Source organism: Portunus trituberculatus, chromosome 21 (assembly GCF_017591435.1).
Source record: "Portunus trituberculatus isolate SZX2019 chromosome 21, ASM1759143v1, whole genome shotgun sequence".
In the NCBI taxonomy this organism is placed as follows: domain Eukaryota; kingdom Metazoa; phylum Arthropoda; class Malacostraca; order Decapoda; family Portunidae; genus Portunus; species Portunus trituberculatus.
The window spans coordinates 13,197,922-13,221,007 of record NC_059275.1 but is presented as its reverse complement, the minus strand read 5'-3'; the positions used below and the strand labels follow the sequence as shown (position 1 = coordinate 13,221,007).

Here is a 23,086-nt window from a genome sequence, read left to right as displayed (position 1 = left end):
GTGTATTTACCTAGTTGTAGTTTTACAGGGCCTGGGCATTACATTTGACCAACTTTTCTTTAAAGCTATGCACACTCCTTGCTGATACATCTTCACTCAAGCTATTCCATGCCGCTATACTTCTTTGTGGAAAGCTGAATTTTTTTACGTCTTTGTAGCAATCTTTTGTATCCTATTTTTACATCTTTGCAGCAATCTTTTGTATCCTTTCCAATTTTCTTATATCATTTTTAGAGCATGGAGACCATACCACTGCTGCATATTCCAGCCTTGGACATATCAGGCTCGTGATAATTTTTTTCATCATATCTTTGTCCATGTAATGAAATGCCACTCTTATATTAGTCAACGTTTTATATGATAGTCCAAATATCTTGCTTATGTGTTTTTTGGGGCTCAGATTTCCTGTATGATCACTCCCAGATCTTTTTTCTCTTTAGTATTCATTATTTGTTCCTCTCCCGTCAAATAGTTCCATACCGATCTTCTCTTACTCTTTCCTAGTTCCATTATGTGACATTTCTTGGCATTAAATTCCAATTTTCACTTCCTGCTCCACTCATAGATCTTGTTTATATCTTCCTACAACAGTAGACAGTCCTCTTTGGTTTTGATAACTCTTAGCAGCTTTGCATCATCAGTGAATAAATTCATATAACTGTTTATCCCAATGTGTGTGTGTGTGTGTGTGTGTGAAAGAGAGAGAGAGAGAGAGAGAGAGAGAGAGAGAGAGAGAGAGAGAGAGAGAGAGAGAGAGAGAGAGAGAGAGAGAGAGAGAGAATGATACTTGTACTTCATAACTGTATTCCTTTCTTGGTTTCAAATATACATAGATAAAGCTTTCTTCCAGTAAATAAAAGAAGCTTGTCAGAGCAAACCTTCATTATAAAACATGTGATACACATGCATGTACACATATATTTACAGGTATTTACAGTCACCTCTCTACACAGCAAGACACTACAACATGCAATACCTTCCTGTAACAAAAACAATGGTACTAAGCAGGAGACAGAAACACACACAAATCAATGAACATTACATCATAATTAATAAGAATTATGTACTGTATAAATGCATAAATCATCATAACAATGTTAATACATCAACTCTAACCCTTCTGCTTATGCTGTCACCTTTTCATCTACGTTGGGCTCCTCCGATCACAATCTCATTTCTGTATCTTGTCCTATTTTTCCAATCCCTCCGCAGGATCCCCCAAAGCGAAGGTGCCTCTGGCGTTTTGCCTCTGCCAGTTGGGGGGACCTGAGGAGGTATTATGCTGATTTTCCCTGGAATGATTATTGCTTCCGTGTCAGAGACCCATCTCTTTGTGCTGAACGCATAACAGAGGTGTTAGTATCTGGCATGGAGGCGTACATTCCTCATTCTTTTCTCAACCTAAACCTTCTAAACCTTGGTTTAACTCAACCTGTTCTCGTGCTATACATGATAGAGAGGTTGCCCACAAAAGGTACTTGAGCCTTCCATCTCCTGAATCTCATGCACTTTATATCTCTGCCCGGAATCATGCCAAGTCTGTTCTTCAACTTGCCAAACACTCTTTCATAAATAGGAAATGTCAAAATCTTTCAAACTCAAACTCTCCTCGTGACTTCTGGCATCTAGCCAAAACATCTCAAATAACTTCACTTCTTCATCTTTCCTCCTTTATTTCATCCTGATGGCACCACTGCCATCTCTTCTGTCTCTAAAGCTGAACTCTTTTCTCAAACCTTTGCTCACAACTCCACCTTGGACGATTCTGGGCTTGTCCCTCCCTCTGACTATTTCATGTCTACAATCAAAATTCTTCGTAATGATGTTTTCCATGCCCTTGCTGGCCTAAACCCTCGGAAGGCTTATGGACCTGATGGGGTCCCTCCTATTGTTCTCAAAAACTGTGCTTCTGTGCTTGCACCTTGCCTGGCCAAACTCTTCCAACTTTGTCTATCGACTTCTACCTTTCCTTCCTGCTGGAAGTTCGCCTACATTCAGCCTGTTCCTAAAAAGGGTGACCGTTCTAACCCCTCAAACTACCGTCCTATAGCTTTAATCTCTTGCTTGTCTAAAGTTTTTGAATCTATCCTGAATAGGAAGATTCTCAAACATCTGTCACTTCACAATCTTCTGTCTGATCGCCAGTATGGCTTCCGTCAAGGTCGCTCTACTGGTGATCTTCTGGCTTTCCTTACTGAGTCTTGGTCATCCTCTTTTAGAGATTTCGGTGAAACTTTTGCTGTTGCGTTAGACATATCAAAAGCTTTTGATAGAGTCTGGCATAAAGCTTTGATTTCAAAACTGCCTCCTACGGCTTCTATCCTTCTCTCTGCAACTTTATCTCAAGTTTCCTTTCCGACCGCTCTATTGCTGCTGTGGTAGACGGCTACTGTTCTTCTCCTAAACCTATTAATAGTGGTGTTCCTCAGGGTTCTGTCCTGTCACCCACTCTCTTTCTATTATTCATTAATGACCTTCTTAACCAAACTTCTTGCCCTATCCACTCCTACGCTGATGATACCACCCTACATCTTTCCACGTTCTTTCAGAGACGTCCAACCCTTCAGGAAATCAACAGATCACGCGGGACGCCACGGAACGCCTGACTTCCGATCTTTCTAAGATTTCCGATTGGGGCAGAGAAAATCTAGTAGTTTTCAATGCCTCAAAACTCAATTCCTCCATCTATCAACTCGACACAACCTTCCAGACAACTATCCCTCTTCTTCAATGACACTCAACTGTCTCCCTCTTCCACAATGAATATCCTCGGTCTGTCCTTTGCTCATAATCTTAACTGGAAACTTCACATCTCATCTCTTGCTAAAACAGCTTCTATGAAATTAGGTGTTCTGAGGCGTCTCCGACAGTTTTTCTCGCCCTCCAACTGCTTACTCTGTATAAGGGCCTTATCCGTCCCTGTATGGAGTACTCTTCGCATGTTTGGGGGTTCCAGTCACACAGCTTTGCTTGATAGGGTGGAATCGAAAGCTCTTCGTCTCATCAACTCCCTCCTCTGACTAACTGTCTTCAGTCTCTTTCTCACCGCCGAAATGTTGCATCCCTTTCTATATTTTATCGCTATTTTCATGGTAACTGTTCTACTGATCTTGCTAACTGCATGCCTCCCCTCCCTCCTCCTGCGGCCACGCTGCACAAGGCTTTCTTCTTCCTCTCATCCCTATTCTGTCCAACTCTCTAATGCAAGAGTTAACCAGTACGCTCAATCATTCATCCCTTTCACTGGTAAACTCTGGAACTCCCTCCCTGCATCTGTATTTCCAAATTCCTACAACTTGTCTTCTTTTAAGAGGGAGGTATCGAGGCATTTGCTCCTCTAATTCTGGCTGACGGTTTTGGCACTTTTTGAACTCTTTGGAGAGCCAGTGCTCAAGTGGGCCTTTTTCTAACTTTCTTTTATTTGCCCTTGGCTGGCCCTCTTCCCTACGTAAAAAAAAAAAAAAAAAAAAAAAAAAAAATCACAGTAACACAATTCCTAATATGAATAAACTTTGAGTATCTTAATAAACTCTTTCTGTCTCACTACTTTATTTTCCTGTGACAATAATAATGACATTTACTTAACACATTCATCATTGTTCAGTCCTTTTATCCAGTCATCATTATATCCTATTCATATGGAGAAACCATCTATCTAGATCTATCTATATATCAACCAGTGTGGAATTCCAAGGCTGATATATGAATAGATAATTCCTCTCACCATAAACATAACATAATGATTCAGTTTGATGTGATTAGCAAAACCCATTCATATTATCTTTCTTTTCCACCTAGATTTTAATACTAGACTTGTTGATTACATTGTTTTCATCTCTATTTCTTTACAACTGACCCCTATTTCTCCTTTTCTTTTTATTTTCCTTTATAGATATACAAGCATAAAAAGTCTTATTTCCACTATAATTCCCACTTACTACAAAAAAAAAAACTTACTTTCAATGTCCTTCATCAAACTACATTTCTCTAACCTTCCACCTCTTACTCAAAAAAATTTCATAAGTACACAAGCATAACTGGACTTAATTTTCACAACAATATCAATTTACTACACAAACAAACTTATACTTTCAATAATACATTTCCCAAACCATCCACCTTTTAATCCAAAAATTTGTTCTAAGTTCACAAACACCATTTGGTCTTAATTTTTGCTATAATGCCCACTTACATACACACTTACACTTTCAATGCCCTTCATCAAACAACATTTCTCTAACCATCCACCTCTTACTCCACATATTTTCATTGGTAAACAAGCATGAATAGTCTTAATTTTCACAACAATTCCCACTTATTACACATACACATTTATACTTTCAATACTCCACAAGCTTGCTAACAAACATCAGAAGGTCATCACAGGTGTCAGCCTGCGGAGGTGTTGCATGCAGACCCCATCCCATATCCTCAGGTATTCTATCACCTCCTGCATCGCCTCCTACAGCTCCAAGAGAAACTGTCCTGTTCTGGAAAGAAACTGCAGGAGTATTAGTGTATGATATGGTGTAGAATGGAAGGTGTTATTAATTACTGAGGTGATTTGAGGGTTATAGCAGAGGTTACAGACAAAATGGTTTATAAGGGTAGTGGTGGTGTCAAGTGATAAATAAGGTGATAGATAATAATAAAAAAAATAAATAAATAAAAAAAAAAAAAAAAAAAAAAGTGATGGAGAGTGAAAACATCATAGTAAGTAAAAGGAAAATGGTGATAACAATTGTGGTATTAATGTAAAGTTGATAGTAAAAGTAATAATAATCAAATTTAAAAAATGTGATAAAGGTGAGACAAGTTATGAAAAAAAAACAGAAAACAAAGACAGAGAGAAAAGAATGATAAAGAAAGTGAAGAAGAATAAAAACTAAGGTGACTGACAAAAAATGATAGTCTAATAAAAGTTAGAAAAATTATAACATATATTAAAAGATGAAAAATTATAACAAATATAATAAAAGATGAAAAAATTGAGAAAAAAGTTACAACAATAGTGACAAATATAACTAACCCCTAACCTCTTACCCAGTGTAAACAACCTCTTCTCCAGACAATTCCCACTGACCAGTAGCACAGCAGCAGGCAGCCAGTGAAGAGGAGCTGCAGCAGGGACAAGTCAGGCACCACAGTTCTCCTGCTGACCCCATCCCTGCTGAGATGGAAGTACAGCAAGTGGAGAGGCAGTACTGATGGGGCTTGGAAGGGCTGGTGGAGCACACACTCACTGGTCGTGTCTATGTGTTCACCTTTCCTGTGGGAGAAATGCCAGTTTTGTTTGTCGTGTGGAAGAAGTGAAATATGAAAAATGAGCTGAAAAAATATTAAGAGTTTGAGATGTAACAAGTCAATTGATGTGTAAACTTTGTTATATGAAGTGTAAATTAATTTAATATAATTGATCATATCTTGACTTGACCTGAATAAACTAAACCATACACAGACACGCAAACACTAAAATAGCAAGCAAACTACACGCACATGGGCATGCTAACCTAACCTAACACACATGCTCACACACACATGCAAGCACAAAATGGAGTAAACAGTTATATTAATTTGTTTGCTGATGCAAAGCTGCTAAAAATAATCAAAACCTGAGAGAGGACTGTTTGCTGCTGCAGGAAGATATAAACAAAATCTACGAGTGGAGTAAGAAGTTGAAATTAGTGTTCTTTGCCAAGAAATGTCAAGTAATGGAACTAGGAAAGAGTAAGAGAAGATCAGTACGGAACTATCTGATAGAAGAACAAATAATGAAGACTAAAGAGGAAAAAGATCTGGGAATGATTATACAGGAAAATCTGAACCACGAAAAACATATAAGTATGAGATTTGGATTAGCACATAAAATGCTGACTAATATTGGAGCGGCATTTCAATTCATGGACAAAGATATGATGAAAAAAATTATCACGAGCATGATACGTACTAAGCTGGAATATACAGCAGTGGTGTGGTCACTGAGCTCTAAAAAAAGATACAAGAAGATTAGAATGGATCCAGAAGCTACAAAGATGGTGCCGGAACTAAAGGGCCTAACATATAAAGAAAGGCTGAAGGAAATGGGACTGCCAACCTTACAAGATAGAAGAAAATGAGGTCTAATAACAATGTATAAAATAATAAATGGCATAGAAAAAATAGACAAGGAAGACCTGGTGCTGGTGACAGAAGCTAGGACAAGAGGACATGTAAAGATCAGGATGAGGCAGCATGTGAAGGATAAATACAGTTTTCCACATAGAATGGTGGAAAAGTGGAATGCACTGAGTGATGTTGTTACAGCACATGATGTGCATAACTTTAAAGAAAAATTGGATAAATGGAGACATGGAGACAAGGCTTCAGCTGCAGGTGTAAGAAACTGCTGTGGAGGGAGTAGCTGGGAAAAGCAGAGCAATGGTGGGGAAGAATAGCACAGGAGACAGTGAAAAGAAAGCCATAAGTAGAAAAGTTGGTGTGACTGATTTATGTTAGTGGTGTGATTCCTGTAGCTACACACGCGGCTTCTGGGTGGTTGGGGAGGAAGGAATCGGAAACCCTGAGAACTTGTAGGATGGATATAGTCAGAGCCTTGATTTGGAGGTATGGAGAAGCTAGCAAGTCTTTGGGGAGTGTTGGGGAAGCATCCTGGTCTCTCAAGAGGAAAATCAATCTTTGGGGAGACGTAGTGGGTAAAACTGACCTTGGTGATATATTAGGGAAAATTGGCCTTTGTGAAGGTGTACAAGCAACTCAATTTAAGCAAGTATTGTGTCCTTGACGAGGTTGTGTAAAACAAAAACAATAAAATCAAACAAGACATATGTTGGTTTGTACCTTGATTGCTTGTCACTCTGATTCAAACTCCTCTCCCTCTAGTGATTCCTCTTCTGACTGCCCTTCCCTTTGTGGTTCATCTTCTGACTGTTCTTCTTCCTCTTCTCCTTTCCTCTTCAAGAATGTCATCTGGACAGACTTCTGTTGTTTTTCTAGCAACATCTCTTGATAACACCTAAAATCTGCCAACACTTTGCAAGAGACTGAGGAGCTTCTTTGTACATTTGGGTCATTTTCCTCAATCATATCAAGAGCTTTCTTAATTTACCCATAGCGTCCGATAGCACCTTGAGTGAGAGAACATGTTGTTGAGTTTGTGATGCTTCTGTTTCTTCTTCCTTCACTCGTATTCTTTCCAACTCCAGTAGATCTTCATTGCTTAATTCAACATGATGAGACTGTAGCAACTCTTCAATTTCATCTTCCTCTACATCATAAAATCCAAGCTTCTTGGCCAGTACCACAGTCTTTTCTTTAGCAGTTGTAATGTTACCCTCAATTGAGAATCCTTTGATATTGTAGACAAACTGTGGGCAGAGATGTTTCCATACACCATTTATGCACTTAGATGGCACTTCGTCCCAAGCCATCTTCAAGAAATTGAGAGCATTCTTTATGTTAAAGTTGCGCCAGTAATCCCTCACGCTGATGCCTTTCTCGTTGATTACTGTCACCAAGTCAGCCAAGGTTGATCGCAGATAATACAAATGAAATGTTTGTATTACACCCTGGTGTAAAGGCTGATGTAAGGATGTTGTACTGGGTGGTAAAAATACAAGTTTGATGTTCTCACTGAGATCACAAAGTGTATGTGGGTGGCTGGCAGCATTATCTAACAATAACAAAATCTTGAAAGGGATGCATTCTTGTTTGCAGTAGACCTCCAATTCGCTATGCAGTTTATTCTTGAAGTAGTCACTGAACACAGACGACGTCATCAAACCGTTCTTGTTTGCATACCAGTGAACTGGCAGGAAGGCCTTGTCATAACCCTGAAATGTAAAAAGAAAAGACTGTAGAAACAGGAAATGGGAATCTCAAGGACTGTGCATGTATGCATGTATGTGTGTATTTATCTAGTTTACCTAGTTGTGCTTTACAGGAAAAGAGCTATATTCTTGCTGCCCATTCTCCATACGTATAGTTATCCAGTTTAGCCTTAAAATCACGAATATTTCTTTCTTAAACTACTGTTTCATCCAACTTGTTCCATATGCTTCTGTTTGGAAAGCTACATTTCTTAATGTCTCTTCTAAAAGCGGTCTTCTTTCAATTTCATGCTGTGTCCCCTTGTATTTCTTGAGTCCCACAGTAATAGGTCTCCTTTGTCAACTGTGTCTATCCCCTTCCATGCCCTGTACTTAACAATTAGGTCTCCTCTCTCTCCTCTATTGTTCCTTAATTTTGGCTAACTCTTTACTTTTCTTTTATGAATCCAGCACTCAAGTAGGCCTTTTTTTTTTTTCTTTTTTACGATTTTGTTGCCCTTAACTGGCTTCTCTCCTGCATTAAAAAAATTAATAATAATAATAATAATAATAATGCTGGAAATTTTAATATCTTAAATCTGTCCTTCTTGTTATGTCTCTCAAACTTGGAACCATTTTGGTTGCAGCTCTTTGAATCCTTTCTATCTTCCTTACATCTTTCTTATCATGTGGTGACCATATGTGTGCAGCATATTCTAGGTTAGGTCAAATCATGTATTCTATTTATTTCTTCCATCATCTCTTCATCTATATAGGTAAATGCCCATTTAATTTTTCTTAGTAACTCATATGTTTCCCCAACTAAGTTGTTTACATGTTTTTTCAGTGATAAATTGTCATTTATTGTAATACCCAGGTCTTTCTCCTCTTTTGTTTTCTGAATTTCTATCCCTCCCATGGTGTAAGATCTCTTCTGTCTTCTATTGCTTTTTCCCTAGTTCCATTACTTTACACTTTCTTGCATTAAGTTCCATTTCCCATTTCTTGCTCCACTCATGGATCTTATTCAAGTCTTTCTGTAGTGTTTCACAATCCATGTCATTTTCCATTTGTTTCAGTAACTTTACATCATTTGCAAATAAGCTTATATTACTGTCCACCTCATGAACCATTATCATTGATATACACTATGAACATTACAGGGGCCAGAACCATTCCCTGTGGAACTCCACTTATAACTCTGCACTATTTTGATTCCTCACCTTTCATCACTGTTCTCTTTTCTCTGTCCTTTAAGAAGTCTGTTATCCAATCCAGTACTTTTCCTTGTAAACCACCTATATTTCTAATTTTCCATAGCAATCCTTGATGTGATACTTCATTAAAAGCTTTTATTAGATCCAGAGAGAGGCAGTCTGCCCATCCATCCCCCTCCTGAATTATATCTATTGCTTCTACTGTAGAAACTCAATAAGTTTGTGACACAAGATCATGCACTTCTGAAACCAAATATGAAGGAAGGAAATGTGAAGGAATAAATATTTCAGACCACTTCTTAATAGGCATTACCTGTGGGGAAGACCAGGAGAAATACAGAAGGCAGGAAGAAAGTGTGAAAAGAGAAGTGGAACTTTAAGAAAGCTGACTGGGTGAAGTACTGCAGAGATATGGAAGAAATCATGCAAAGTGAGAGAGAGAGAGAGAGAGAGAGAGAGAGAGAGAGAGAGAGAGAGAGAGAGAGAGAGAGAGAGAGAGAGAGAGAGAGAGAGAGAGAGAGTAGAAAAGACAGTAAGCAAATGGAAGTGTGACATCAAGCAGAACATAATGTGCCAGGCAAAGAAGTTTGTGGGTGCAAAGAAGTTTAAAATAGGGAAAACGAGACTAAAGTATGGTGTCATGAGGAGGTAGCTAAGGCACTATCAGACAGGAAGAGCAAAAATAGAAAATGAAGAAACTTAGCAAGACTGATGAAGAGATTTGGAGGAAAGTAAAAATAGAATGAGCAGAGACATGGTATTGATGCAAAGATAGAAGCTTAGGCAATCATCAGAGTTAAGATTGGAAGTGGATGGGAAAATAAGCTGCAATCCTTAACGGTTTTGAACTTTGAACAATTCGGACACTAACAGCCTCCTGGAACGAACTATATTCTAAGTCCAAAGGTCCATAGAGGAGTTACTAACAAGAATTAGTGTCAAGAAAGGTGTAAAAGCTGGGGATAGGAGATTAGGATGTCTATTCTATGCTAATGACATAGAACTAATGACAGAGGAAGCTGGACATGGAGTTGTTGAAGGTAGCCAGCATATATGTACGAGAGTGGAGTGTTAGGTACAGTGACAGAAAATGCAAGGTGAAGGAGTTCAACAGCGAAATACAAGGACAGTGAGTATTAGGGAACAGTATACTAGATATACAGGATAGATACATTGACCTGGTGCTAGAGGTAGGCATATAGGTAAGGAATTGGAAGAGAAAAAACAAATGAAAATAAATGAACGGAAAGCCAGAAAGATGACAGGTATCATGATAATGAATGCAGGGAGCAGGACAGTCAACAACTATGGAAAGTATGGCAGTGCCATACTTTCTGTATGGGCTTGAAAGCACTTATTACTGGGAGGGAGATTTAGCAAGATTAGAAAAGACACAGAACATAATAGGTAGATGGAGGTTAGGTGTTCCACACAGCACAGCAGAAGCTATTAGGTAGAGATGGGCTGGAGCACCTTCAGAGATAGGATAATCAAAGGGAAGCTGAGCTTTCTGAAAAAGGTAGAAGGACTTGATGAAGATAGAAGGGTAAAACATGTAATGAGGGAAAAATCTTCATGGATGAGAAAAATGGATAGATGGAAAAGGAGGAAAATCTTGAGGAATGGAGGAGGATAGGACAGGTGAAGAAAAGGTTTAAAAGAGTGGTTTAGTTAGATGGCAGGCAAGGATGGAAACAAAGTCCACATTAAAGTGGTACAAGAGGAAGGAAAGACCTGAGGCACCATATTGGCATGTAGGAGACTGGAATAGCAATCTGTTAGTGAAGGTAAGAACAGGGAAACTAGAAATGAAAGCCAGGAACAGGGACGAGCTGAACCAGTGATATAACAGTTACAGAGGGGAGAGGGAGAATGTAGAGCATATCCTGGTGAAGTGTGTTAAATATGAAAAAGAGAGAGATTTATTTATTTTTTATTTTTATTTTTTTTTATTTTTTTTTTTTTTTTTTTTTTTACGGTAAGGCCTATAGCGCCTGTAGGCATACTTGAAGAGTGTATTGGAAGCGCTGTTCAGCTTCCACCCATTAGTGGCGCAGGCAATTTTATTTATAGTGGTGCCCATATTAGGGCCCATATCACCGCCCAAGCTCATCTTGAGTGTAACCACCTAGAACCTGGGTATCATGGTGATATGTAGGTAACTTTAAACCACTCGACAAATGGCAAAGTGTTTTAAGGCTGCACATGGTGGGATTCGAACCTACGCGTGGACGCCTGCCCGATCCCACGCTCACCACCTTATCCACTATGCCACAGTAATTATAGAAGAGTGGAATAAGTGATTAGAGGAGGAAGATGGTGGATTCCTCATGGTGGGTGGGTGGGTGTGAACCTCTCTCCCTTCTATTATTTCCATTCTATATTACTTTTACAGGTACTGTCATGATAAGGTTGTCCCTCCAGCTCTCTTCATTTCCTGGCTCTCGCTTTTGCAGCTTTTTCACTTGGGTGACATGATTTGGGAATGAAAATGCTAACCAAAACTAATCTAAACTTAACTTTAACCTAAACTGACCCTAACTTAATTCTACCCTAACCTAGCTAACATAACCTCGTTGATATGACAAGCACTGCTGATAAGTCTTCCTCAGAACCCTTTTGACCAATAGCATGGTTAGGTTAGGTTAGTTTTTTTTTTTTTTTTTTTTTTTTATGTAAGAGACAACTAGCCAAGGGCAACAAAACCTGTGATGAAAAAAAAAAAAAAAGGCCCACTGAGGTGCCAGTCCCATAGAAGTGAAAAAGAATAGGGACTCCTTGGCTGGTGTAAGTCACCATATTTTCATTTCCAATTCTAAATGGGCTTTGAATGAAGAATTTAGCCCATAAATTCCGTGAAAAGCTTGGTGAATGTAGTTCCTTGGCTGGTGTAAGTCACCATATTTTCATTTCCAATTCTAAATCTTGAATGAAGAATGTACGTGCAGCTTGGTGAATGTAGTTTGGTGTGAAGGAAGTGAGTTGTCTTTAGAGGACAGGCTGTGACTGCCCCCTTGTGTTGTGAGACACAAAGGGAAACATTCAGTGAGGTCACAGCTGGCTTTATTAAGTTCACAGCATCCCCTCAACCAGTGTTATTAGATCTCACTGGAAGTAATTATGTAATTACTGTAATTTCAACCAATACACCACACATAACTATACACATTCTCACGCTCTAGATCACACTTCTACAAGCATTTGTAACCCCATTTTACCCTATCGGAAATTAATAATAACTTCAGGACAGAATTTAGGTTAGGTTAGATTTGGTTTCCCACCCTAACATCCCACTTTCCCAGGAGGCTCCCAAGTTTGTTAGACATAGGGGAAAAGAAATACAAGATGGTTGAAACTGCAAATTTACCGTAATTATCATTATGGCAGGTGTCCACTGCCTCCTCGTATCATATTCTAATTCCCATGTCATGTCTGCCAAATCAAAGAGCTGCGAAGGGGAGCTGGGAAACAAGAAAAGCTACAGGGACGACTTTATTAGGACAATGCCCTTTTACAGTACAAATTTGACATTTATTTTTTCTTACCTTGAGCTCTGGGATTCTCTGAATGGTAGATGAGCACTGGTTTCAGCTTGCAGTCACCCTCTGCATTGCATCCAAACATCACAGTCAAGCGGTCCTTAGAGGATTTAAATCCTGCTGCTGTGGTTTCTTCTACAGGCATGTATGTCTCTGGTAGTTTTTTCCAATATAAACCAGTCTCATCTATGTTGAACACTTGTTTAGATGAATAGTCTCCTTCTTCAATGATGGTTTTAAGGATGGCAGAGTATTCACTACCAGGTTTCTTGGCAGAAGCAGCTACTTCACGAGTCCCGTTGATGTTGTGATAGCCATATCTTTTTCGGAAGTTGGCAAACCACCCTGAGCTTGCAGTGAAGGGTTTCTTGTCATCCTTTTTAAGGTCGTCGTAGATGCACTTCGCCTTAGCTTGAACGAGCTTCATGCTTACCGGAACATTACACCGATTTCGATGGTCTATCCAAGTCGAGAGCAATTTCTCCATTTTTCCCATAATTGGAGGTCTTGAATGCGAAGACCTTAGTGTGGACCCTGCTTTCACACTGGCCCGAATCTTCGTTTCATTATTCCGAATGCAACGAAGGGTGCTCTCATTTAAGCCCATAGTTTTAACAATCGCTGACGTCTTGAGGCCCTTTTTATACATGTCTAGCACTTCCATCTTCTTTTCCAGAGTTAAGGTTTTCCTGGATTTCTTGGCAGCACTTCTTACACCTAGAGATGGTAGAACACGCTTGGGAGCCATGGTAAAAATGTAAATAAATTATGATACTGTACAACTGACCAGCGTGGGTGAGGTAGACTAAACACTGCGTCTGTATGAATAACTCACAAACTGTTGTTTGCGCGCGAAGTGCGGGAAGCAAATGCTTAACTCGCGGGCTGCCACAGCCTCTTAATAATATAGGTATCATGTATAAGTGTACCTAGAAAAAGAAAGAAAATATAAATCAAATATTTTTTTGGATATTGGACCCTGTGTAATAACATTTAAAAAAAAAAAAAAAAAACGCGTAAAACAAACTCGCGTAAAATTAGTTACCTGTATTAGGGAAAACTGATCCTCGGAGAGGTGTATTAGAAAAAAAAAAAAACGGGCTTTATGGAGGCGTATTGGTGATAATATTTGATCTTCTCATAGGCATAATAGTAACGAAGAGATAAGGTGGTATGGAAGAAAGAGCGTATATATAGCGACTACCTACCTACAGATTTTATGCGAAAAATAGATGAATAAATAAATAAACGTGGGAAAAATTTTGAAGTCTTCTTTGTAAGGGAAAAACCAATTTCTAATCTGCAGGTAAAATATAACTGATCCACCCATGGTCCTAAAGGATCCCCGCATAAAGAACGATTGAAAGACGGCGAGGCGCTACAGTTGAGAGAGAGAGAGAGAGAGAGAGAGAGAGAGAGAAACAATTTGATTTGATTTGATAAGTTATCTATCCACCTACTTATCAATTTTCATTTATTGATCTTGCTGTAGATCCATGCATCGATCTATCACTAACCATAATTTTATGTTCTCATGTGTAATTCACCTCGGTCGTCTGCTGGTCACCCAGCCAGTCTTCCCCATTACGGAGCGAGCTCAGAGCTCATAGACCGATCTTCGAGTAGGACTGAGACCACATCAACACACAACACACACTGGGAAAGCGAGGCCACAACCCCTCGAGTTACATCCCATACCTATTTACTGCTAGGTGAACAGGTTCCACACATTAAGAGGCTTGCCCATTTGCCTCGCCGCTTACCGGGATTCGAACCCGGGCCTCTCGATTGTGAGTCGAGCGTGCTAACCACTACACTACGCGGTGTGTGTGTGTGTGTGTGTGTGTGTGCGTGCGTGTGTGTGTGTGTAATAGTGGTATGCAAGTTCCGGTACCAGCCTTAACGGTACTGTACCGGTAAAATTTTCCGTACCGGTAAATAGCCGAAACGGTACTGAGCGCATTGTATACAGCGTGGAGGTGGCTCAAGGCGAGCGGTGATGGGTAAGACGGTAACATTGAGTCATTCTCACTCTCAGTACCGCTCCACACTGGTACCGACTGGCTGCCCTGGCGCGACGGCACGGTCTCGGTTGCTCGGCGAGACGCGTCTGTACTGGTACGACTGAATGTGCCGGCATCATTTCCGGTACCGCTTGACGCTTGTACCGTCTAGCGTCTGTGCCGGGACTCTGCTGCTTCCTACCGCTAAGAATGAATAATGTGTCGGGACTGTCGGCACCACTCGGCGGATCGGTGGCCGGGACGGGTGGCGGTCTGGCGGACTGGCGTCTGGCGGTGCAGTACGAGTAACACTGCAGTTGGCCGGCATTTTACCATTGCATTTCTACTTCTACTACTGCTGCTGCTGCTGCTGCTGCTGCTGCTGCTGCTGCTGCTGCTGCTGCTGCTGCTGCTGCTGCTACTACTACTACTACTACTACTACTACTACTACTACTACTACTACTACTACTACTACTACTACTACTACTACTACTACTACTGCTACTACTACTACTACTACTACTACTACTACTACTACTACTACTACTACTACTATTACTACTTATTACTACTACTACTGCTGCTACTACTACTACTACTGCTATTACTACTACTACTACTACTACTACTACACATAGGATTAAGTGTGCGAATGTTACAGACAAGCCCAAATTATCTCATCCCGCTTAGGAATCGAACGCGGGGTCTCTCAGTTGTGTGAGGAAGGTGTCAAGTCAACTGTCAGCACCCCTATAGATTTGGCCATTCGTCCTTGACGGCTGAGGCCGTTAGGGGTAGTTAGTGCCGTTATTTTTCATCAACCGTGGCATAGTGCTGCATCATTTTATGTCTGTCTGTCTCTGATATATATAATGCATTACCAAATTTTCATCATATTGATTATTACACAACGATAGTTAACTGTGGTGTGTGTGTGTGTGTGTGTGTGTGTGTGTGTGGAGAGAGAGAGAGAGAGAGAGAGAGAGAGAGAGAGAGAGAGAGAGAGAGATTAGGAAAGGTCTAAGGCGTTCAGAATTTTAATGGCCACAGTTTTCACTATTTTAATCCCCCACATGAGTTTCTGAAGCTGTATAAAGTCGTCAAATAGTTAGGCACAATGGATATGGAAACGCGTCATGGTACAGAAGGGATTAAGACAGTTTGGGATATTACATTACCTTCACTTGGCACTTGGAGCGAGGGAGGAGAGGCAAGGCAAGAACGCAACACGTCAGCCAGCCAGCCAGGGAGACACGGAGACCCCAGTGAACTATGAGTGAGGTAGAGACGAGACGGGAGAGCTAAACTAGTGGAGTGGGTAGTGAGGCGACCACTGTAGCTTGGTTCACCTGGGGAGCGTTGCCCAGGTAACCAACACACACACACACACACACACACACACACACACACACACACACACTTACTATCTGGAAGCTTTACCAAATCTCTCCACTCATTACTCCGACTTACTCATCTGTCTGTTGTGAAGAGCTAAGAGGAATGTTGAATTAGGATTATGAGAGAGAGAGAGAGAGAGAGAGAGAGAGAGAGAGAGAGAGAGAGAGAGAGAGAGAGAGAGAGAGAGAGAGCTATTCCATTCACGTGCAGCGATACAAGTGGAAATATGTAATAGGTGAAAACAATTTGATGTGTAGGCATTGTTTTCAGTAAGATCTCAAGCACACACAGTGACTTGCATACACTTATTCATTGGGGTTAACTAGTATCAAAGCTATTTAGGGTGTGCGTTGCCGTAACCCCTTCAGTACCAGGACGCGTTTCCCTATGCATTCTGCTATTTGGTGATTTTATACAGCTTCAGAAACTTATGTGGGGGATTAAAATAGTGAAGACTCCAGCCATTAATCTTCTGACCTCCATAGACCCTTCCTAATGTCAATAAAATCGCCTAATCAAACCCAAAAATCAAGGTAAAAGAATTGCGAGGAACCTTGATTTGTTCTCGCCAGCCACTCCACGAACGACGATGGAAAGTGGAAACATGTCGGGTGAAAACAAGGCGCTGTGTTGTTACTGTTGTCGTCCATAAACTCTCAATCTATCTCTGTGGGCACTGTTGTCATTAAGATCTCCAGCACTGAATTACCGCCATGCACTCAGTTATGGGCGTCTGAGTGAGTCGAGTCTAATCCCTTAAGTGGCATTTTACGATAGTTTGTGTGTGATTAGATGATTTTGCTTACAATAAGAAGGGTCTACGGTGTCAGAGATTAATGGCCAGTTTTCACTATTTTAATCCCCACATAAGTTTGTGAAGCTGTATAAAATCATTGAGTAATAGCCAGAATAAATATGAAAACACGTCATGTTACTGCAGGGGTTAACACGGCGGGGCGAGGCGAGGCGATAGAGGCACCTTGCTTTGCTCCGGGCTATGTGTTTCCTACATATCATAGCTTCCCCTTGCTCAATAAGCGCTAAGAATAGGACACATTTCGCTATACGCTATTACTTGCAGTTTGTGTTGACAGACTAGGATAATAAAGAGGGACGCCAGAGATGAAACGTATACAGAACGGTGAAATAACGACACACACACACACACACAAATAACGACACACACACACACACACACACACACACACACACACACACACACACACACACAGTGAGTCCTATCCGAAGATCTGTCTATGTGCTCTGAGCTTGTTCCGTAATGGGGAAGGCTGGCTGGGTGACTACCGGGCGACCATAGTGAATCACACACACACACACACACTAAGTACCATGAAAGAAAAGGACACACACACACACACACACACACACACACACACACACACACACACACACACAGTCTGTATACGTTTCATCTCTGGCGTCCCTCTTTATTATCACAAGCCAGAGGACCGGGGATTGATTCCCCGGCCGGGTGGAGATATTTGGGTGTGTCTCCTTTCACGTGTAGCCCCTGTTCACCTAGCAGTGAGTAGGTACGGGATGTAAATCGAGGAGTTGTGACCTTGTTGTCCCGGTGTGTGGTGTGTGCCTGGTCTCAGGCCTATCCGAAGATCGGAAATAATGAGCTCTGAGCTCGTTCCGTAGGGTAACGTCTGGCTGTCTCGTCAGAGACTGCAGCAGATGAAAACACACACACACACACACACACACACACACACACACACACAGCCACCTCCCCCTGGGTGTCAGTGGTTCCTGCTGGTGGGCTCCCCTATAACGAAAGATAAGGCAGTCTCAGTCCTATCCGAAGTTCGCTCTTTGAGCTCTGAGCTTGCTTCGTAATGGGGAAGGCTGGCTGGATGACTACCGGGCGGCCATAGTGAATTACACACATACACACACACACGCTAAGTACCATGAAAGAAAATGACACACACACACACACACACAGCCACTTCCTCCAACACCCTCCAGCTGGGAGCTGGGTGTCAGTGGTTCCAGCTGGTGGGCTCCTCATAACGAAAGATAAGGCAACACACACACACACACACACACACACACACACACACACACACACACACACACACACACACACACACACACACACACCCACACCCCTCGGGCCTGGAGCCAGGTATCGGCCTGGGTCCAGCCGGGGTGGGGGTCAACCCTCCTTGATGACGTCACATATATTCGTTACGCAAATCATTTTGAAAATGAGGATTCCCAAAAAGGCAGCTGGACACGAATGTTATAAAAATTCTGACTCGTTATCAATCGAAACTAACTTCTAAAATACAAAAACATTGCCGAGAAAAGGAATAATAAAATAGCTCAAAAATATACTAAATAAAGTATTAGAACTTCGACTTGCTTAAACACAATTTCAAAGCCCACCAATTTCATTCAACTGAATCGATAACGTTTTTCAAAAATTATGACTATCATTTCGATATATCAAAACCTGGCAACTCGCCCTATTAGAAAAAATAATATTTAAAAATGACGTTGTTTACAATATTAACAGGACTACATATCATTCTTAAAGTCCACATCTTTAACTTCTCAGGAGCCTTGCACACTTTTCTCATGATAAACCATCTTTTGAAAACACAAACACTTCGCTACAACCTCAAATAAAAAATCACAGATAGCGGAGGTAAAAATTTTAGCGTATTTTGGCCCTCCCATTCAAGTCATAAACACCCTCTACATCACCGTACTTCACTCAACTCAAGCATGGAAGACACGTAAAACACTGCGAACTATCATTAGAAACCCTTAAAAGGCACTTGTGACTCGAAATAAATGAACTGAGACAAATATAAATAATAGTGGAAGTCGAGCATCTGGGACCGGCATTTTGGGCGGGAGCTGGTGATGACGTCACAGCCTGGGGCTCGTGACGTCATGGGTAGGCCCGCTTCTTCTCACTGAGCCTCCATAGCACACAAATCAGGTAATTGCGGATATATCTCAACAACTGACATGAAAGATTAGGCCTATGGCTCCACTTTGTGACCTGTCTGGCCTGTAATGAGTGAGAGATGAGGCAGATAATGGCTGAGAGAGAGGCGGCGGGTCAGGGGATCGGTTTGTTTACGTTTTCAAGATTTGAATTATTTGGTTTTATAAGTATGTGCAGGTGTTAGTTCACTGATATGTTGTCCTGGAGGTTACCAACATTAGGTTATAAAATGGCACCACCGTGAAATGATGAGTTACAAAAATATATTACTTACGTTAGCCAAAGACTGCTCGGCGGAGGCTGTCCGTGTCACTAGCAGGCACCCACACTCCACAGTCCACTTTGTGTCCTCAACCATGTTTAAATAGTTAACCTCTGATTACTGAGAGGCTACACACACAATATTCTCTTCGCTACTATAGATATCACTGTTATCGGTATCTTCATCTCCACCACTCACTGTCCCTCACGGCCAGCGCCTTGTCCTGCCAAGTGCAGCGCGGCTCACGGACTGGTGGGCAAGTTCTGGTACCAGTACCGGTAATAGCGGTACCAGCCTTAACGGTACTGTACCGGTAAAATTTTCCGTACCGGTAAATAGCCGAAACGGTACTGAGCAAATTGTATACAGCGTGGAGGTGGCTCAAGGCGAGCGGTGATGGGTAAGACGGTAACATTGAGTCATTCTCACTCTCGGTACCGCTCCACACTGGTACCGACTGGCTGCCCTGGCGCGTCGGCGCGGTCTTGGTAGCTCGGCGAGACGCATCTGTATTGGTACGTCTGAATGTGCCGGCATTATTTCCGCTACCGCTTGACGCTTGTACCGTCTAGCGTCTGTGCCGGGACTCTGCTGTTCCTACCGCTAAGAATGAATAATGTGTCGGCACCACTCGGCGGATCGTTGGCCGAGACGGGTGGCGGTCTGGCGGACTGGGGTCTGGCGGTGCAGTAACACTGCAGTTGGCCGGCATTTTACCATTGCATTTCTACTTCTACTTCTATTACTGCTACTTCTGTTACTACTACTGCTGCTGCTGCTGCTACTGCTGCTGCTGCTGCTGCTGCTGCTGCTGCTGCTGCTGCTGCTGCTGCTGCTACTGCTACTACTACTGCTACTACTACTACTACTACTACTACTACTACTACTACTACTACTACTACTACTACTACTACTACTACTACTACTACTACTACTACTACTACTACTACTACTACACATAGGATTAAGTATACGAATCGAACGAGGGGCCTCTCAGTTGTGTGAGGATGGTGTCAAGTCAACTGTCAGCATCCCTATACATTTGGTCATTCGTCCTTGACGGCTGAGGCCGTTAGGGGTAGTTAGTGCCGTTATTTTTCATCAACCGTGGCATAGTGCTGCATCATTTTATGTCTGTCTGTCTCTGATATATATAATGTATTACCAAATTTTCATCATATTGATTATCTTCTTGTGTATGTAGTATGTATGTATGTATGTATTATCATGAGTATATGCATGCATATACTCATGATAATAAAAACAAAATAATTGTGGTCAATGGTCAAAACTCATTGATAACTGACTCAGTAATACCACTCTTTCTTCAGTTTCCGGCCATGTGGCTCACGCCCCGCGAGGGACTCCCGTCCCGGTAAGGTGTTAGTACCATTAACGTCTAGGTAGTCTAGGTACGCTCCTACTGGTACTGGTACTGAGTGTGCCGCGCTGGCCGCGCGGCACACTCAGTACAAGTATTGCACTCGGTAGTCCGTACCGCGGTACCAGCAGCGCCTGCCACTGACCCGCTGCCTCATTCCGCTGGCCGAGCTGCGGTAGCTCGGCGAGACGCATCTGTACTGGTACGACTGAATGTGCCGGCATCATTTCCGGTACCGCTTGACGCTTGTACCGTCTAGCCTCTGTGCTCGGACTCTGCTGCTTCGTAACGCTAAGAATGAATAATGTGTCGGCACCACTCGGCGGATCGGTGGCCGGGACGGGTGGCGGTCTGGCGGACTGGCGTCTGGTGGTGCAGTAACACTGCAGTTGGCCGGCATTTTACCATTGCATTTCTACTTCTACTACTACTGCTGCTGCTGCTGCATACCACTCAATTCATACCATTACGAATTATTTTTTTCATGTTAGTTTGCTATAATTTAGGTATTTCCCATCAGTTTTAAAAGGGAACCACAATATATTATGAAGACGGCCGTGTGTCTTTTATTTATAATTTTATTTATGTTTTTTTTACAAAAATATTTATGAAAGAGCTGTGTGATTTGCTTTATGTAGATAGAAATGATAAATGCTAGATATTTAAATTGGCAATTTCCAACACACAAACACACACTCGCGTGTGTGTGTATATATATATATATATATATATATATATATATATATATATATATATATATATATATATATATATATATATATATATATATATATATATATATATATATATATATATATATATATATATATATATATATATATATATATATGTGTGTGTGTGTGTGTGTGTGTGTGTGTGTGTGTGTGTGTGTGTGTGTGTGTGTGTGTAATTCACTGTTTGATCTGCTGCAGTCTCTGACGAGACAGCCAGACGTTACCCTACGGAACGAGCTCAGAGCTCATTATTTCCGATCTTGGGATAGACCTGAGACCAGGCACACACCACACACCGGGACGGGTGTGCGTGTGTGTGTGTGTGTACCGGTACAGTACCGGTAGTATCGGTAACGGTGTCTTTTGTACCGGTACGTACCGGTACTGAAATTAGCGGTACTTGCCCACCACTAGACTGTGTAATGAGAGAGAGAGAGAGAGAGAGAGAGAGAGAGAGAGAGAGAGAGAGAGAGAGAGAGAGAGAGAGAGAGAGAGATAAAACACCTTCAGAGTTTTATCAAAATGCTCCCACTTGGTTCGGCAGCAATCCATCCATTTCGATCAGGTTTGTATTCAAAGGCTCTTTACGTGCCAGGGAAAGAAATATGAAGGGCGGGATAGTAGAGCTGGGCGGGAACCAGTTCCGGAACCGGTTCCAACGGCTCCACCAAGAACCATTGGAAACCGATCGCAATTCTTGGAACCGATTCCGCTTTGATGGTTCCACATAAATACAGATGGTAGATACGCATGCGTTTTAAATCACAAATAGTATACTACCGTATATAGTGCTTATCTATAAGAATGTTACCAAGGAAGAAAATGATTGAGGTGTTAAAATCAATGGGTTGTGGTAAACGAATGTTAAGAACTATCCAAGCAATGTATGAAGGAACGAAACATATATTAAAATCTGCTACTGTTTGTGTTTCAGTAGGTGTTCGGCAAGGTGCGCCATCTAGTTGTATTCTTTTTATTATGTATATAAACAGATTGGTTAAAATGATTAGTGATGCTGTGGTAACAGATGTTTTTTTAGGTGGTATAAATGTACTCCTACTGATGGATGATGCAGTAATTTTAGCAACCAGCAGGGAGTTGTGTATACATAAATTTGGAGTATTGGTGAAGTATTGTGATGAGTATGGAATGATAATTAATGAGAAGAAAACCAAATTTTTTGTAATTAACGGAGAGACATGATAAAGAAACTCTGAAGGTTGGTGATGTAACAGTACTTGTACCTCGGGCCCTGGTTTACTGATACTGGTAAAATGGACAGTGTGATTTCCCTACATGAATCATATAGTGAAACTATTGTGAATAAATTCTCCATATTTTGTGCAGCTAATTCACAAATGCCTTACAGTGTAAAAAAGAAAGTGTTTGATGCGGCCGTAACTTCAGCTTTGTTATACAGTTGTGAATCATGGATTACCAATACCATTAAAGGAATTGAGAGGCAGTATAACAAACTTATCAAGTGTCTATTGGGTGTGAGGAAAAATACCAGTATCAACTTGTGCATGGTAGAAGTAGGCATTCCTCCAGTCAAAGATATAATAGATAAACAAAGGAAATCATATTTACAGTCCAAGCTAGAAGATGTAGACCTTGAACAACCCTTTCATTACGTATACAATATGTGCAGGAATCAGAGTACCCCTGGCTATAAAATACTTTCAAGTGTATTACGATAGAATGTGCACCGAAATCCTTTGGAAACTATCTCAAATTATATACGAAAAAAATCTAAT

General features: G+C 41.2%; 1 protein-coding gene across 8 annotated transcripts; it reads right to left on the bottom strand.

Moving 5' to 3' along the window:
- Positions 1 to 3,506: 3,506 nt before the first annotated feature.
- Positions 3,507 to 13,444, bottom strand: LOC123507120 (tigger transposable element-derived protein 1-like). 8 transcript variants are annotated; one of them, XM_045259707.1, is made up of 5 exons: positions 12,568 to 13,438; positions 6,838 to 7,829; positions 5,948 to 5,985; positions 5,044 to 5,269; positions 3,507 to 4,490 (listed from the first exon to the last, which is right to left on the bottom strand). In XM_045259707.1, exons 1-2 carry the CDS (start codon positions 13,307 to 13,309, stop codon positions 7,822 to 7,824), a joined length of 750 nt encoding a protein of 249 aa, XP_045115642.1. In that variant the 5' UTR covers positions 13,310 to 13,438; the 3' UTR covers positions 3,507 to 4,490; positions 5,044 to 5,269; positions 5,948 to 5,985; positions 6,838 to 7,821. The 8 variants fall into 8 exon arrangements, with proteins under 8 accessions (XP_045115642.1, XP_045115641.1, XP_045115634.1 ...); XM_045259706.1 differs by lacking the exon at positions 5,948 to 5,985 and having other exon boundaries at positions 12,568 to 13,444; XM_045259699.1 differs by lacking the exons at positions 5,948 to 5,985; positions 6,838 to 7,829 and having other exon boundaries at positions 12,568 to 13,444.
- Between the last annotated feature and the right edge of the window lie 9,642 nt (positions 13,445 to 23,086).